Source organism: Dasypus novemcinctus, chromosome 9, assembly GCF_030445035.2.
Source record: "Dasypus novemcinctus isolate mDasNov1 chromosome 9, mDasNov1.1.hap2, whole genome shotgun sequence".
NCBI lineage: Eukaryota > Metazoa > Chordata > Mammalia > Cingulata > Dasypodidae > Dasypus > Dasypus novemcinctus.
The window spans coordinates 70,436,689-70,456,033 of record NC_080681.1 but is presented as its reverse complement, the minus strand read 5'-3'; the positions used below and the strand labels follow the sequence as shown (position 1 = coordinate 70,456,033).

At 37.2% G+C, this 19,345-nt stretch overlaps 1 protein-coding gene across 1 annotated transcript in view; it reads right to left on the bottom strand.

Moving 5' to 3' along the window:
• C9H1orf87 (chromosome 9 C1orf87 homolog) overlaps positions 1–19,345 on the bottom strand; it is an 80,682-nt gene that overhangs the window by 30,443 nt on the left and 30,894 nt on the right. Inside the window, exons 5-8 of the mRNA XM_004483872.2 lie at positions 18,655–18,915; positions 16,596–16,717; positions 12,176–12,341; positions 5,158–5,255 (exon numbers count right to left, since the gene is read on the bottom strand). Coding sequence (XP_004483929.2) covers positions 5,158–5,255; positions 12,176–12,341; positions 16,596–16,717; positions 18,655–18,915 — 647 coding nt within the window. The remainder of the gene's footprint in view (positions 1–5,157; positions 5,256–12,175; positions 12,342–16,595; positions 16,718–18,654; positions 18,916–19,345) is intronic.

Genomic DNA, 19,345 nt, shown 5'->3' with positions numbered 1-19,345 from the left:
AAAGGACATTTAATCAGGAAGCAGCTCAGCACTAGAATCCTGCTAATTAGCAAGCAGCCACATTCCAAATGGGTTCCCAATTGAACAGCAGATTAATGGACAATATGTACTAAAATAATGATTCGTGCATTCAGCTCCTAAAATGTGTGCCTAAATTGCATCTTTAATCTCTTAAGGATATAGGTTTGCATACAAAAACTCTTAACAGAATGGGTTTTAATTCAACAGAAGAAGCTTTAGCCAATGGCTTTTTAAGGATGAGACAGGTTTATTTCTTATAAGTGCAATTCTTCATTGGTTCTCATAGTTTTGATGCCCTTGAACAGTCAAAGGTCAAAAACAGGTGAATAAAGAAATCTCTGTGTTTCTCTTATCTGTACATAAAATTTTCTTAAATTGAGAATATGGTAATTATAATAGGCAGCCTAACCTCATTTACTTATCCTTTCACTCTTATTCTCAGATCCCTGATTTTGGAATCTTATTCTGGATCCCAGCTTTTAATCAGTAAATATCTCTTGAACCTCTATATGTGCCAGGTATAACGTGGGCTTCAACAGTTGCTTTTTTCTCTTTAGAGTGGAAATTTCAATTTTGGTTTCTGTTTTTTCTGTTTAGCACTTAACTCAACTTTCTGCTTTTGCTGTTTATCTATCTCACTCTTACTATTCCCAAGGTTACAGGGAAAGGAAACTCCTATGTCCCAAACCTTGTACCATGGAAATTCACTGGCTAGGCTCAATCTCCTAATCTCATTTATTCATTTATTCATCAATCAGACCTCGCCATAATCTTTACTCTTCTTTATTTTTCTATATTGCTCTCATCACCATGAGATATGGCATATATTTAGTTTATTTGTTGTTTTCCTTCCTCTAGAATACAAGTTCCATGGAGGAAGGGGCTTTGTTTGATTTATGCCTATGGATAAATGAATCCAACAACTATTTATTGTATACCCACCATGTGCCAAGTACTTGGCTAGATATTAGGAACATAGTATGAGGAAAACAGTCATGGTCCTTGCCAGCATGGAGTTCACCATCTAGACATAACACTAACAAATCTTGCAAATAAATATATAATTAAAAGCAGTGATAAGTGCTAGGAAACAAAATGACCAAGTGCTATGAAAGAATACAGCACAAGGAAACTGATTTTATTGAGGAAAAGCCTCCTTCAACTCTGCCAAGAGGCAGGAACTGGGATGAATTCAGGTATCTGTTTCTCTGAGAATGTTTTGAGACTCTATCTCTCCCGTAATTCAGTTCAATTTCATATATATTTATGGAGCACCTACTCTATGCCAGGCATTGCTCTAGACACTAGGGATACATCAGGATCAGTAAAGATCCTGTCCTACCTTTGGTACTATAGTCCATAGTCTATCAGGGAAAGACAGAAAATATCAATAAAAATAATAAAGTATATAGTACACAAAAAGGTAATAACTGTATAGAAGAAAGGAAAAGGAAAGCAAGCTAAGGGGCGATGTTACAACTTTAAATATGGTGGTTAAGATGAGTCTCACTGAGACGGTGGCATTTGAGCAAAACCTGAAGAAAATGAGGGACTTAGCATGAAGATAATCTTGGGAAAGAGAATTCCTGGTAGAAGAAACATTCAGAGCATAGGCACTAAGGTGAAACTTTACCTGGAGGCTTGAGGAAATAAATAGAATCCAGTGTAAATTGAACAGAAGGAACAAAGATAGTTATAGATGGAACCAGAGAATCATGGGCGGGTGGGTGTAGATCATGTTGAACACTTTAAAAGAACTTTTTTTTCCCCTGAACATAAAAGGAACTCTGCAGGGTTTTGAGTAGACCAGTGACATGATCTGGTTTAGGTTTTAATAGATCACTGTAGCTGATGTGTATTGAGGATAAGCTAGGGGGGCCACGAGTAGAAGTAAAGTCTAGCTAGGGGGCTATTAATCTGGGAGAAAGATGATGGATAGCTTGGAATTTCATAGTAAAATACTGGTGGTGAGAAGTGATAAGGTTCTGGATATATTCTGAAGATAGAGTTGATAGGATTTAATGATGGAAATGGATATGAAATGTAAGAAAGAGAGAAACAAGGATGACTGATACATTGTGTTTTTATTCTCATTCAGCTCAAAATATTTTCTAATTTCCTTGTAATTTCTTCTTGGCCATGGGTTATTTAGAAATGTATTATTTGTTTTCCAAATATTCTGGGATTTCCTAGATTTTTTCTGTTATTGATTTCTAATTTAATTCTATTGTGGTCAGAGAATATACTTCGTTTGATTTCAATATTTTGATACTTTTAAATTTACTGATATTTGATTTTATGGACCAGGATATGGCTTATCTTTTAAATATTCCATGTACAATTGAAAATCATATGTATTTTGTTGTTGTTGGGTGGAGTGTTCTGTAAGTGTCACTTAGTCAGGTTGTTTGATAGTGTAGTTTGTGTCTTCTATATCTTACTGATTTTCTGTCTACTTGTTCTATTAATTACTGACAGAAGGTTGCTCATTTCTCCACCTATAATTATGAATTTGTCTATTTCTCATTTCAGTTCTACATTTTTTCTTCATGTATTTTGAAGCTGTATTATTAAGAGTATAAACATTTATAATTGTTATGTCCTTTTGATGAATTGACTTTCTGGCAATACATCTTGCATTAGAATCTACTTTGTTTTATATTAATGTACACTCCAGCTTTCTTTTCATTAAGATGATCATGATATATATTTTTCCATCCTTTTGCTTTTATATTTAAAATGGGTTTACTGTGGACAGCATTTGTTTGGGTCTTGTTTTTTTTTTTAAGTGAAAGTTGAGAATCTCTGTTTTTTAATTGGTGCATTTGGACCATTTATACTAAATGTAATCTTTGATATAGTTGGACTTAAATGTACCATCTATTTTTTTTCTCCATCAATTACTTATTCCCTATTCCTTTATTTTTATCTTCTTTTATATTGTTTTTGTGCTTTCATTTTATCTCATTTATTGTCATTTTAACATTAAATTTCTCCTTCAAATAAAATTATACTGCTTATAATATAAGACCTTATCACAGTATATTTTCATTTCCCATCCTAGATTTCAAGCTATTGTTGCCAAACGCACTTTTACTTATATTAAAATATATCATAGTTCTTATTTCTGCTTTGAACAACTATCTTTTAAACAAATTTGAAAAATAAGAAAAAAAAAGTCTTATACTCACATATTTACCATTTACAGTTCTCTTCGTTTACTCAGGTAGATGCAAGAAACCATCATGGGTATCCTATTACATTTAGTTATCATGTCTCCTTAAGTTTCTCTTGTCTGTGATAGTCTCTCAGACTTTCCTTGTTTTTGATATTGTTGACAGTCTTGAGGAGTTCTGTTAAGGTGTTTTGTAAAATGGCCCTCTTTGATTTGTCTGATATTTTTTGAATGATTAGACTGGGGTTATTGGTTTTGAGGCACAGGCATTGTATTTTTCATCTTTAGAAGTTCTATCTGGCTCTTTTTAAATATCTCCCATGTCTCTACATATTATGTTCATGCTTTTCTATACCTTATTGAGCATGTGAAGTATAGTTAAAATTGATTGCTTACTATTTCTACTGTCTGTATCATTTTTGAGCCTGCTTCTATTGGTTTATTTTTATTCTCATTATGGGTCATATTTCCCAGCATTTGTCATGCTTGGTAATTTTTTTTACAAATGTCAGATATTTTATATTGCTGTTTTTTCTTTTAGAAATTTGGGCACTCTATTCTGGAAGTTAGGTAAGTTACAGGAACATGTTTTAATCATTTGAAGTTTTGTTAGGACTTTTGAGATAGCTGTGCTTCATGTAGGGAGAATTTAGCCCTACTACTGGGTAATATCTTCTGAGGATTCTACTTAATGCTACATGTTTTAGGAGGTCTTCTTTGGCTGGTGAAAACATGAACTATCCCCAGCCTTTTGTGTGATCTGAGAATTGTTCCACCTATTTCTTTCAGTGCTTCTTTCCCAGGCCTTGGATAGTTTCCTTAAATTAATACATAGTCATTACTCATATGAAGACTCAAGCACAAGTCCTAGCAGATCTCCAGAGAGATTTCTCTAGGCATCTCTTTTCTCTCTGCTACTTTGTACTGTGAACAGTAGTCTCTTTGACCTCCTTAAACTCTAAATTTTGCCCTAACTCAATATCCTCAAACTCAGGTAGTCTGCTGGGATTTTTTGTTGTTGTTGTTATTGTTGTTTTAATTAATTTTTTTAAAAGAAGTTTTAGATTACATAAATGTTACATAAAGAAATATAGGGGATTTTCATCTGCCCCATTTCCTCCCCTTTCCACACTTTCCCACGAGAACTACACCCCTCATTGGTGTGGTACATTAGTTACAATTAATGAACACATATTGAAGCATTGCTACTAGCTGTGGACTATAGTATACATTATAGTTTACAATCTGTCCCACACTATTTTGTAGGTTATTACAAAATGTATAATGTCCTGTATCCATCACTGCAATGTCTTATAGGACAATCCCAAAGTCCAGACAATGCCCCCATATTACACCTATTTTTTGGTTCATTCATGTGCCAGTTGAGCCCTGAATCTCAGTAGAGGGGCAACACCTGCTCTCTAGTTCATTGAACTCACCCAGGACTACTAACAAGGAGATGATGATGGACAATACCCATCCTAAGGAATATGGAGTGTCTGCAACCACAAGCAAGACAGTTCTATTCATCTGCTCCATGGGATCCAAGACCCGTCTCAGTTAGAAGCACAGTGGGTTTTATTTGATTCATCATTCCTGTGCATAAGCTAGGGCAATTATATATAATTATATATAATTCTTGCAGGGATTACTGCTCTGGGCTACCTCATGCCAAATGACTGAAAACCATTATTTCATATTTTGTTTTATATTTTAGTTGTTTAAGGTGGAAGGGTAAATCTGGTTCCTGATCATCCATAATGGATGAGAGTGAAAGTTTCTTTCTTTGTCTTTCCAGGGCCAAAAATATTCTTTGGTTTTAAGTTAAGCAAACCTTCTTTAAATGAGCCTTCATGTAATGGAACAGATTGCTTCACATACCAAATTTATAGCAGTGTCTTAAAGACAGAATTCTGTGTTTGGTATCTTTATAGAGGACTATGATTCAAAAGTCAACTTACTTTATTTCATCTTGGTAACCCAAATTTTGATGGTTAAGCAACGTTTCCAGCAGGCTCAAGGTGAGATACAGCCCATGTTTTCCACATATAGCCCTGACCTGCAAATAAGAAAGGATTTGAATTTTCAATAGAATGATATTAAGACATTTTTTTTCTCCCATATTAGAACCTATATGATTTTGATAAGAATTTAATACTCAGGAATGCATTCTACCATTGGAATATCATTGTGGACAACAGTGTCCAAACGAATGATCATGATCAACAGCAATTTTTTTTCTTAGTTGACTCAGAGGCCACTGAGCTTTGAAATGATGGTCTAACATTTTTATCAGTCATTGGATGGGTGGTCAAAGTCCAGACATTATTTCCCTTCATTCTATAAATAAATTGCTAAATAATTTTGTCATCTACTTTGACTTATAAAATAAGCCTGTAGTGTTAGTGGGGTAAATATTAGTATTTATATTTTATATATGAGGAAACCAAGGCTTAGGGAGATTAAATGACTTCCTCAATGTCACATAGTTAATAAATAATGGGATTTTTCAAGAAAACAATTTCTCCATAAATATTTGTTGGATGAATGAATCAACTGTCATTAAAGCTTCCAAGTACTTAATATTTTCTGAGTCTAGCTATAAAACTAGTTCTCTTCTCAGGTTAATGGGTAGATGACACTTAGATTCAAATTCATCAAACTTTAAGGGCTGTGACAGCATGTGTTGTGCGTTTCACATAGTAGTTAAACATATAGACTTTGGAATCAAACAGACCTTATTTTGAACAAGATCTATTACCTGTGATTTGTATGTACTTGGGAAATTACTTAACTGTTCTATGTCTAATTACTTCATATACTAAATGAGGATGCTACTTTCTACTTCCCGGGATCCTGAGTGCTTTATATGAGAAAATAAGCACTTAGAATAATGCCTGGATCTTAGGAGGCATTTGATTAATATTTTTTGAAATGAAGAAAAGAAGGAAGGGAGGAGAAACAAAGAAAGAATGTGAGAAAGAGAGGAGGGAACAAATGAAGATTGTTCAGTATTTGGGCTTTGATAAACAGTATTTTGAGAGGTAGTTCAACAAATCTGGGGTTGAATCCTGTGCATGTTACTTACTAGGGGTGGAGGAATAATCTTAGGGAAGCTTAAAAGAGGAAAAAAAGATTTATTTGGAATCTGGAAGATGAATAATAATTTTCCAGAAGAATAATGGGTGTGAAGAATTCCAAGCAGAGGAAAGAGCATGTGCAAGCAGTAGATAAGAAAAATGCATGGTGCTTTTTATTTTTAAAAAATATATTTACATGATCCATTCTACTATAATATTTCATATGCCTTAGCAGTCTGGGCAGTATATATTTCTTTATTTGTTGTGCTTCTCTCCAAGACAGTGGCTTACTAAAGTCTGGAATTGTGTCTCAATCATTTCCTGGTCACCATTGCCTGGAACAGTGCTAGAATATAAAAAAAAATCAACAATTTTTAGTTAAATGAATACGTGGATGAATGAGGGAATGAATGAATGAATGAGTTGAAGTCACTGAAGAGGGGAGCGCATTTGAGGGAGATTGGCAAAAAATAAGGTTAGAGAGTTAGACATTGGTCACATATTACTCCATAAATAAGAATTGAATTGTCCTCATGATTAGAGCATAATGATGTATTTTTAAACATCAATATTAAGAGGTTATTTTAGAAACATAGTTAGCTTACTGCTTCTGGCAACATTGAGATTTGCTCAAGGCTAAAATGAACAGCAAATTAGAAATAGTACATCAGGGTTCCTAGAAGCAGACTGATTGATAGCTGCTGAGAAATGACTGCTGACAGTTATAGAAAAGGCAATGGAAACATGTACCAGAAATGTCTAGCAATTGAGTGTTACTCAGTGGAGGAACAAAGGTCCTTGTTTATTGTAAAATCATTTAAGGTATGAATATTCATAATAACCCTTAGTTAATAAGAAAAAGTCAAATTATGTGTAGTTCCCTTTGTTTAATGAGGATATATTTTAGTCAAAAGTAAATAAAATGATATTTCTGCTATTGAAAAAATGAAAAGTGAAATAAATACTTCATTTCCCCAAAATGTTCCTTGAAAGAGTGGTACACAGATACTGTTTCAACTTCTTCCTTTCTTATTTATGCCTTCATTTGCATGTTAGCCCATCACATTACTTCAACTGTCTCACCAAGTCACTAGTAACTTCCATAGTTTAAAATTTAACGAGCACTTTTCAGTTCTAATTATAGATAGTTTTTTTTGAAGCATGAGGCATGACTAATCACAGTCTACGTTCACCAGGCAAACCAGGGTCATAGCTGGAATCTTGCTGCAAAGAGCTGAGGTTATGTTCAAGATTGAACATCACATTCACAAACCCAGGTAACCTCAGTAACAGATCTTCTTCCTGTTGATAATGAGAAAGCTACATGCAAATGAAGCAAAGAGTAAAGAAACAGAGCGACCTGTGTTCTAGCTAGTTTCCCTAGGGAGGAAGATCTGGGAGTAGTTTGTGATATGAAGCATAAAAAGGGTGAATACAAGAAATTAAGAATATGAATGATATTACATTGAGCCTACATAGTTGGGAATGTCTTAGGTTCTACAGACCTGTTGCATCTATTCCTGACTTTGGTAATGACCGTGGTAATTAATGATAATTGTGTGTGGATCCACATAGAATAAGTAGACCTGCCAGAAGCCATCACTGCAACAATGATAATTGTGTGTGGATCCACATAGAATAAGTAGACCTGCCAGAAGCCATCACTGGTACTAAGTCAGGCCAGAAGGAACAGGATATGATAAAGATATTTTATATGTTTCTATATTGATTTTTTCTGAATTGTCAAAATTCCATTGAGCTGAATGACAAGATCCATAGATAATTCTCTAAGACTGCATTTATTTGTCTGGGAAACTAGAGATGATCTGTGAACCTTCTGAATGTGATGTGTGGATGCACTTTTTGTTTTTTCTGGCAAGAGCATGCATAGCTTTCATGAAAAGCTCAGAGGTCTCTGATTCTCTTTCCCGTACTCCAAACAGATAAACAAATACTGGTAAAATAGAAGAACCCTTCCGGTTTAGACATAGTCTGTCCCCAGTCTACTCTGAAGTCCTATGTCCAGGAGCAAGGAAACTGGGGCATAGTTGTGTATCTTTCTGTGCCCAGTGCTCCAATTTGCCTCACATTCTGGGGACTCAGAATTCCATTTTTCATGCCTTCTACAATTCTAATATTCTTTGAATTTGTTTCAAATTCTTAAGAGATGCCAGATGCCTCACAAAAGGCAGAGCAACTTCAAGGAAAATGTGTTCCATTTCATTGGATTAGAAAGAGAAAGTTAAGCTTTCAGGATTAGCTCTTGTGGGTAAGAACGTTCAAGGCCTGCTCTGACAGCCAGGGCTTGATGTCCAATGATTTGACCCTGGGAAAGGTCCTCCTTCCCTAGGCTACTTTGAAGTGAGAATTCCATCTTTTTTTTTTATAAGGAAATAAAATTAATATTTACTAAGTGTTTCATATGTCAGACCCTAAGTGTCTTTTAACATACTTATCTTGTTTAATCCCTCATTTAACAGCCACACAAAGTAGATATTTGGAACTTGCATTTTCTACTTAAAAAATCTGCAACTCAAAGAGTTTAAGTAAAAGTATTTTTAAAATTGTCAAGTTGTTTATGCTTTACTCTGAGTAGTATCATGTGAGAACACTCAAACTTCACAAATGGTGTTATGTGGTTTCCAATTTAACAAATAATTGCTACCCTTAGACTATTTCTGCCCATCTTCTTATGAACATAGTAAAGGCCACTTACTATGTGTGGAATCTTCTGTAGTATTTGAGTCCTTTCTAGTGAAACATACTTGCATGTATAATCTTATGAAAACACACATATTAACATGAGATTTATCTTTGCACAGTTGGCTGTATACATGAAAACGCAGAGGAAGAAAGTTTTGTCCTAGAATGAGAGCCCACTTTCAGCATATTCTGCTCTTTTTTCTTTATTAACACGTCAACTTTTTCTTTTAAATTCTCTTCTCAACTCCAATGCCTATCTACCTAGACGAAAGGCATTTTTCAATCTTTCCTTTAAAACACCTCCCTCTATCTCTCCCTCCCTTTCTCCCTTCCTTCTTTCCTTTCTTCCTTCCTTTTTTCCTTCTAATTTCCAGTCATTTCTACTCCCCTGGAATTCTAACTCTTGTGTGCTAGACTCAGTGGAATCTTTCAGATATCTTCTTCCTAATTGGAGTTCTAATTCTGGCTTCTCAATTTCTAGTCTCTCCTGGGAACCCTGGCTCTACCACTTGCAAGCTGTAGCCTTTGAATGATTCAATTGGTCTATCTGAGATTTAGGTTTTTCATTTGTTAAATAGGGTTGAATAAAAATACCAGCCTTTGGAATCCTGTATGGTATGCATGACTGTTTTGTAAACTCACAACTTCTCAAAAAAACAAACTAAAACAAAACAAACAAGCAAAAAAACAAACAAAAAATCAGTGTTGAGTGAAAGAAGCAGTCAGAAATTCATACACTGTAATTCATTTGCATAACAATCAAAATAGGCAAAATAATAGATAAGGAAAATTTAAATAGGTGTTAAAATCATAAAGAAAGGCAAGAGAATAATTGCAAATTGAGTGTAGTGCTGTTTCAAATAATACCAGCCATCTTCTCATTCTAAAACAGTGCAAAGGGCCTGCATGGATAATGGTGGCCCCTTTCTAGACACTGATGGCAGAGCAGGCTGCATGTCCCAGCAGCTAGACTGCAGCATCCTTCTGCCCTTATCAGCAGGGTGGTCTGCCTTTTGTAGGAGGCATCAAGCCCCTAAAGAACGTCTCACCCTCTCATCCCAGAAATGATGTCTTTCTATTGGCTGAGATTGTTACCTCCCTCCTTCCCAGGCTCTTTCTTGAACACACTATTTAAGTATCCTTTAAATGCCCCTCTCTCAAGCCCAGGTACCTTCACAGCCCAGTTCTGATCACAAATACCCAGGACCAAAATACCTCTGACATGCAGGGACCTGGGCATCTGCTGACTGTCACGAGTAAAGCTTAGAGACTTGAAACTTCAGGACCAGAAGGATGGTAGAATTACTTGGGTCGCATCCTCTTAAGGATGCTGAGACCTAGAGACAGGAAGTGACTTGCTCAAGGTCACACAGTTGGACAATGATGAGCTAGAGTCCAGAGTTCCTGACTCCAAGTCATCTGTGCATTCTGGGACCAAATAGTGGGCACCTGCTGGAGACTGGGCAGAGCAGTCTAGGCTCAGTTCTTCATAGGTGAAGGGCTCAGGGCCTGTGCCAACCCTGTTATTAGTGCTTAGACCCTCAGAACCTCTTTTATCATTCTTTGCATTCCCCCACCACCTCTCTCCCCCACTTTCCTATCATCAACCAACCACATGGCCTTGGGAGCTGCCCTTCTGGGAGACCAGAGGTACTGAGAGAAGGAAGGGGGCAGGCAGTTTTTACAGGTCCTGTTTTCAATTACTCTGCAACTCCTCCCCTTTAGTTTTCCTAATTTAAACATATGTTCTGCCAACTCTAGACACTTCAGTCCTTCAGGCTGGCAGCAGCTGCAGGTACCTGCCTGGGGTGGGGGTGGGGACTGGCAGCCATGAGGAGAGTTGAAAGGCTGAGCGATTATGGACCTTGTTTCCAGCTCGCCTCCTCACTGCACATGATGATGTTTCTCCTTCTACCCCGCTCTTCCCAGAGCTAATATACAGGTTTTTAAAAAACTGATAAAAAATGAGAATAGTGGTTACATTGAAGGGAGATACAATCAGGGAGGAGCATACAGAGGAGCTTCTAAGGTACTGGGCATAGTTTATTTCTTAACCTGAGTGTGGGATACAAGTGTTCTTTCTATTGGTAGTTTTAAATTCTCCTCCTAAATATACCCTGGAGAAATTCTTGCATTTGCAAAATACCTTCATATCCTTTTTTGTATATATGATATCGTTTCAACTTAAAAGGCCATTCATTCAATGCATATGACAAAATTAGGTAGATATGTGTGTATACTGACGTGGGAGGGGGGAGCTGGAAAATATATTAAATGACAAGTATGTTGCAGAACTCTACAGTGTAATCCCATTTTAATCAAAATATTACGGTGTCCATTGAAATAAATCTGAACAATACATAGTAAAATATGAATACCAATTATCTGTGGGATGGCTTCCATTTCAAAATAATACAGTTCTCTAGCATTTCAATATTCTGCAGTAATCATATTTACTTTTGTGGTCAGAAAAAAGTAATAAAGACTATTTTTACTCATATAAAAATACTTAGCTAGACTGTAGTATTTTGCAAGTAAGTAACTTTTTAAGTGTTAAATGAAATACAGCAGGTGAAGCATTTAGCACAGTTCTTTGAACTTAGTAAGGACTCATTAATGGGTAGTAGTAGTGAGGTGATGTTAATGGAGTCATAATAATAATGATACAGATTTCACTTGTAACCAGGGTGGCTTCATGATAGGAATTTGTTTGGTTAAGGAAGATACATAATTAATATTGTTCTGGATCTTCCCCCATGAAACATATCTGCATTGTCAATTAATGCTCTAAACACAGTGCTAACTTCTATCAGAAATAAATTATATCAGTTCCTAAAATTTGGTCTTCTTACCAAATAGAATACCACATTCTTACCTCACTGGAAGTTGGAAGGGGGTGTAAATGAACATTTGACTTTGGAAAAATATTATTCTACTGTGAAATATTATTTGGCTGTTGCATAATTCTCTATTGTTAACATAAAATATAGTCCAACATAAACAATTCCTGCATCAATTCTGCACATTTCACAACTCCGTTTCAATTTTGTTTTTCTCCTCTAGGACACAGAAAACAAGCAATTGTGTAATATAACCCAAAGACTGAATAGAGATGATAACTGCACCTTATTATTACAGGCCCATGTCCTGGGGAAGATTTTTAGAGAAGACCAAATCTGAAAAATAATTTGATTACCTTGGGTGGAGGGAGGCAGCCAGAGAATGAGCGATCTTCTTTCCGAAAACTCAAATTGAGGTTCTCTATGTTGAGTTTGCCATTGGTTGCCCTTAGTGCCATCTTCAAAATTTCTGACAGGCTCTTATTCACTTCTAACTGTGAACTGGAGTCTTGAGGTGAATTACTGATTGGGTTGGGTAGGAGAAAGGGTGTGAAAAGACTGTTCACTCAAAGCAGCTGTCTGTATACATACCATGTCTCTCATATCCCTGACACTCACTGTCTGACCAGAGCACCCATCTAATAAGGCGATCTAAATATCTGTAACCTGGTCATGAGGCCATATTTGGAGATTTCACAGACTAACTCAAATCTGCACCATTCTAGTGAGGTACAACCAATTTGACTGAAACTTTGGGAGGTACCAACCAATTTGACTGAAACATAGATGAAAATTCAAAATCCATCTTTCTAGCTCTTTTTATTTCCAGGTTGACAGAAAAATTAGAAGGGATCAAAGTAGTTTATCTGCTTGGTCTTAACTTTGGTAAGCCCAGATAATTTTTAAGGGAAATCAAATTTCCATAATGTGTCCATAGCCATTAAGCAAAACAGATTTGGCCATAATATATTAGGGATATATCAGTCTATAAGTTGTAGATTTTCCTCCCAGTTTTTCATGAGCTTGTGTATTTATTTACAGTGATTTTGCCCACATATATATACAGTAAAAAATATTATACTTTTTATTACTAATATTATATCTGCATTTTGAGTCATAGTTAAGAAAAAATTCCCCAATCCAATATTATAGAGGAAATCACCTATGTTTATTTGTACTACTTATACAATTTTATTTTTTACATTTGAATCTCTAATCCATTTGGTATATATTTTTATATACATCATGGATTCTTATATGATACATGAGGAATAGACCTAAACTAGATGAACTTTCTGCATTATCCTTGATTCTGCTCTTTATGTCTGAAAACCTTTAGAAGTGTTTTGGGAGTAATTATTTATCTACTGCATTACTCAGCCAAACGGGTGCTGAAGTAAAGTATCAGAAATCTGTTGGCTTTATAAAGGGTATTTATTTGGGGTAAAATCTTACAGTTACAAGGCCCTAAAGCAGGGGTTCTTAATCTTTTTTGCTTCATGGACTCCTTTGCCAGTCAGGTCTAAAACACTGACCCTTACTAAATCCACACTATACTGCATTATTTTATAAATATATCACACTCACACCAACACATCTCCACAAGAATCATATTTTTTTGAATCTTAATTCAAGCTCACAGACCTCTTGTTAAGAACCTCTGCCCTAAAGAGTCCAACTCAAGGCTGCTTTTCTGACCAAAGTCTTTTGTCACATGTTGAAGCAAGATGGCGGGCGATCTCTGCTTCTTTTTCTTCTTTAGGCTCTATGGGCTCAGCTTCTTCTGATCTCAGCTGTTTGCTGGCATAGGGCTAGTCTCTCTTCTTAGGGCTTTCATTGTTTGAGCCTTCTCCTATCTGTCACGTGGCAGGACTGAATAGACAAAGTTCTTTCACGTCTTTGGAGCTCTCTCTCTTCCTGTGTGTCTTCTTCAGTGAGTGTCCATTTATATGATTCCATCAAGGGGGGCAGGAATCAACCCTGAGTCACTCCCTACTGACATGGTTGAATCAAAATTCTAATCTTAATAGGCAATTTAATCAAAGACATCTCAGGTGAATCTAATACAATCAAAGAGGATCACACACAGAAGAACAGACCAGTTTACAAAAATAATCCTTCTCTTTTGGAATTCATAAATAATAACAAACTGCTGTATTTACCATCTGGTATACAGATACATGTAACTATTAAGATTGCTTATCTCACTGACTAATGTTATTTAAATATTAGATGTAAAACAATTGTACATAAAAGTGTTCTAATTATTTTACAAAACTAGCTTGAGACATTTTCTCATTTAACATTCAAATGTATTTCTTCCTCCAGATCCAGGTGAAATATCTCCTCCTCTTTGAAGCTTTTCCTGATTTCCACTTTCTCAATTTACATGCCCCTTCCTAAAAGGAACTGTTTGTCACATATCCCCACCTTCCACCTATCTACATCAGTTTTCCTTCAGTGGTATGCTGGAAAATCTTTAAAAACCACCTTTCTAGGAAAAAGCCCTAATTTGTAGCATTTACCACATTTCATGGTGAAAAATACTCTCATCATGATCAATTTCAAGCTACTAACATGACATCACCAAACCCAGAGTTGGGAAGAATGTTCCCAGTTTCAAGAGCTGGCCCCCATGCATGCCTGCTTTGATATATATGCTTTCATCTTGTTCTTTTCCTTAATTGCTAAAGGAATTCTTTCCCTTAGTTGCTAAAGGAAATAATATTCCTAACACTTCCTGAATGTTCTACTCTATCTTCTTTTGGCTCTGTGATCCTTACTCTAGCTTTGGCCCAAAGTGTACTATTCTAATTACTTAATAATACATAATACTTTCCAAAAGTTTGGTACAGGAAAGGAGTAGTAGATATTTGCCTTTGTTTTGGTCACCCAGTTTCTGTACCTCCTTCTCATGTTCAGGGAATCCCCAGCTCACAAGGCAGAGTCTGCCTTCCATGCTAGCAGAAGAAAATGCCAGCTTTTTGCTTTACTAGCCACTCTGCTGCAAGGGTACGTTGCCAGGCCCTGCCAATCAGATGTCTCCAATTTGAATCAGAAGTAACCTTTCCATTTTTTCTTTCTTGCAATACCAATTTTTGGAGATAGGAATTCATCAGGGTTTGGCTCCAACCTCCATACACTTAGTACTGAATAGGAAGGTGTTATATGGGACCCACCTACTGCAGCTAGCTGGTGGAGTTTCTTTTTTTTAAAGTTCTATTATTTGTTTCTCTCCCCTTATCCCTCCCCCCGCCCCATTGTCTGCTCTCTGTGTCCATTCGCTGTGTGTTCTTCTGTGTCCACTTGCGTTCTTGTCAGTGGCACCAGGAATCTGTGTCTCTTTTTGTTGCGTCATCTTGCTGTGTCAGCTCTCCTCATGTGCAGTGCCACTCCTGTTGCACAGGACAGCTCTCCTTATGGGGTGCACTCCTTGTGCGTAGGGTTCCCCTACACGGGGGCACCGCTGCATGGCAGGGCACTCCTTGCTCACATCATCACTGTGTGTGGGCCAGCTTACCACACAGGTCAGGAGGCCCTGGGTTTGAACCCTGGGCCTCCCATGTGGTAGGCAGGTGCTCTATCAGTTGAGCCAAATCTGCTTCCCCTGGTTGGGTTTCTTAGAAGGCCTTCTGCAAGAATTTATTTCATCTAGTCCAACATAGGTGATGAGAGTTGTTGCCACCCCTGCTGCCACTGGCAGTGCTGGAACCTTTGTGAACATCACAGAGCTACCCCATTAAAGGTTCTATGTGGCAGAACAAGAGGAGTGCATTTTTCTGAACAACACATTACTTAGCAAAGAGCCTGGATTCATTACAGGCCATCAGTCCTGTACATCTGTAAACCAACTGTCTCATTTCTATCACCTTTTCTGATGTGCTGAAAATGATCTCTTTATGAACCTTTTTTAAAAAAAATAGAGCAGATATCCACATGCCCCTTCAAGTGCTGCAGGATCTATTAAATAACTGGAGGTGCCGATTAAATTTAGTGAATATTTATGAACTTCTCTCATTTGCAGAAACTGTGATAGAACTATGCTAGACACGATGTTGGTCAGGAACAGACAACATTCTTATCCTCAAACGTACCAAGTATTTTAAGACTTTTGCATTTATGAACTTATTTACTCTCATAAGGAAATCTATGAGGTGAAGTTTCTTATTATCCCAGTTGGAGAATGGAAGCACAGAGAAGTTAAGTGAGATGCCCAAGGTCACACTGCCACAAAGTGGCAGAGACAGGTTGTGAGCCTAAGCATCTGGGAGGGAGGCTGTGCTCCTAACTGTTATACATTGTTGTTTATCTTGGCAAACGCAGAGAATATCTTGCTTTACTGTGCCTCATCTCTAATGATATTCCTCACATCCTACTTTGACTTTGGGTCATTTCTACCCCTTGAGGTTATGTGAAGGATTGTTGATTCCAGTACCTCAACCTTTCTTTGCTAGCATCTGTAACCCAGGAGTTCACTGACTGAATGTATTTCTAGAATCAAACTTTATAGATGAGTACTCCATCAGCACATGATCCTTTCTTATTTGATTATGAGGTTTTAAATTTTCACATAGCAACCTCCTAAAAAGATACATGCTTGATGTTAAGAAACATGTGCAATCACTTTCTATGCAGGCCTGAGAAAACCATAAGCCAAGTGTTGGTGAAGACAAAGAGATTCTGTATTGGATGTGGGCTTAGAGTAAATGACCCCTGATATCGTTGCCAACTCTAGAGGTCTAGGAACAATATGCCCACCAAAAGGGAGAAAAGTACCTTTGGTTTTGATCTCTATGGATGTGAGTTTTCCTCAGGTCACCATCTGCAACTGTTTTGCTTTGCTGTGGGTCACCAGAAGCTGCACTTTTCAAAAACCAGAGCAGCTTTCCATAATTCACCTGAAAATTAAATGCAAAATAGAGCATCCTCATTTAACTAACATATAATGGAAGGAGCCCTGCTCAGGTAAGTGTGCTTGGAAATTTTTTTTTTTTAGGCAGTACCAGGAACAAACCCAGGACCTTATACATGGGAAGCAGACACTCAACCACTGAGTTACATTCATTCCCCAATAAGAACCTTTTTGTTTTCATTTCTTCATTTGTTTTGAGGAAGTATTGGAGATAAAACCTGGGACCTTATACATGGGAAGCAGGTTCTCAACCATTTGAGCTACATGTGCTCCCCTATTTGGGAAATTTTTTATCACTAAATGTTTTAAACCTGCTTGAAATTATAGCATGGTAATTATTAGTGCTATTGTCTAAATACTCCAGTTATTCTCCTTTCTAGATTAAAGGTAGGATTGTACCTCCCAGTTGTCTTGTGCTTAGCCATGTGACCTGTTTTGGCCAATGAGTTGTGAGCAGAAGTATCATGTACTGTTTCTGGGTTGAGGATTAATCTGCTATGAGACCCTCCAGAGCTCCCTTTTATCTCCTCTGTTTTCATGACTAAAAATGCTCCAGAGTGGCTGCTTCGTTTGCTTGAGTCCTTGAGCTAAGATGACTGCTGAGAAGGGCCCATGGCTGACTCATTATGGAAATGTAATATATATGAAAAATAAATGTTTGTTGTTTTCACTCATTGAGACTTTGGGGTTGTTTTTTCTATGGCCTAACAACCGGTCTGTCTGCCTGACTGCCTATCTCTATCTATCTATCTATCTATCTACCTATCTATCTATCTATCTATCTATCTACCAATCTAACATATTTATTATATGCACATGTAAAATATGTTACATATTTAGATATATTTAGATTATTTGGGGACAAGACTTTATTAGCCTAAGTGGAAAATCATAAGATCTTTGTTCTACATGGGAAAGGACTAAAGGAATGTCATCCATTTACACCATTAGGCTTGATGACATTCTGGAGACTCTGGTGGGTAAATATTTCTAAGGTAGTGGATGTAGATGGCAGTATGGGAGGGAGGGAAGCTAGAAAGGGTTCCTGATATAAATTAGGTTTCAGGTCAGGCAATTTGAACTGAAGATTCATACAATTTGTATTAATAAGTTGAAAGTTGCCACTGTTGCTAAATATTTCCCATAGATGTAAAAATAATTCCATTATCACAGGGTAGAAATGAGCAAGGGAGAGTACTAACATTTATTTGAGCACCTATTAATTGCTAGGCACAGATAATTTGCATTTATTATGTTACTAAATTGTAAGAATACCCTTTATAAGATTTATTTTATTTATTTCTCCCTCCCCCATTCCCCCTGCTGTCTGTTCTCTGTGTCCATTTGCTCTGTATTCTTCTGTGTCTGCTTGTATTCTCATTAGGTGACTCCAAGAACTGATATTGGGACATTCTGGAGTGGGAGAGAGGCGATTACTCTCTTGCACCACCTCAACTCCCTGTTCTGTCTTCTTATTTCCTCTCCTCTGTGTCTCTTGTTGCTTCATCTTGCTGCTCCAGCTCTCAGCATCAGCTAGCACTCCTGCGCAGGGTGACTTTCCTATGCTGGGCAGCATTCCCATGCAGGGGGCACTCCTGCGTGGGGCAGCCTTCCAACGTGGTCTAGCACTCTGTGTGGGCCAGCTTGCCACGTGTGCCAGCTTGCCCTCAACAAGAGGTGCTGGGTATCGAACCCTAGACCTCCTAGATGGTAGATGGGAGCCCAATTTGTTGAGTCATTTCCCGAGAATACCCTTATGAGGTTGATTTTTTCCACATATGGATATAAATGGACTTTTATCTTAGGGACTACTAGTAAAAGTTATTTTCAAGAAAGAAACCAACTTCTTAATTCTGTTACTCTGGTCAGTATAAGTAAGATAAACAAAAGGATTCCATACATAAAACAGCAAGATGGACATACCATTTCAGGAGTGCCTCTTCTAGAAAATCTCTGGCAAAGGATCTTGATTGCTGGTAATTGCAGAGGAACTTCATGCCTCAAGAAGAGATGGATCAACTGAGATTGGAGAAGAAATCCTGAAGAGATAGGGTCCAGGATCTTCAGTTCTTTCTGAAGTTTATCTAATAAGCTGGAGCTCAAAGTTTGTGATTTGAGTTCTCTTCTGACAAGGGCCAGAAGAAAACTATCTTCTCTTGTTCCACTTGGCCTTGGATCAATACCCTGACATAATGAAAAGAAAAAAAGAAAAAAATCAACATGGCTCTGAAACAAGATATCAGACAACCAATGTAAAGAAAGCAGAGGCACAGTGGGACTGGTGTTAGACCATCCACTTTCAGGCCTGACTGAGAACAGGACAAGCTGATAACACCTGAACTAAGTATTCATTCTGAGTGTAGCCACTAGTTTATAGTGGATCTGACTTTCTTTTCCTTAAGGAGAAGAAAGGAAGAAAACCATTTCAGAGTATCTACTCTGTTAAAAGGCTTTTTATTGCACATTGTCTCTCTTTTAAAAATAACTTACAATTTTATGAGGATTTGGAATAACAGGTCTTAGAGACCCATTGGCTCTAGGAATTTAGGGATACTGTGGGGGCAGATACCAGAGGGAACAGGGAGTACAGTGGTCCTTCCCTGGCACAGGAACC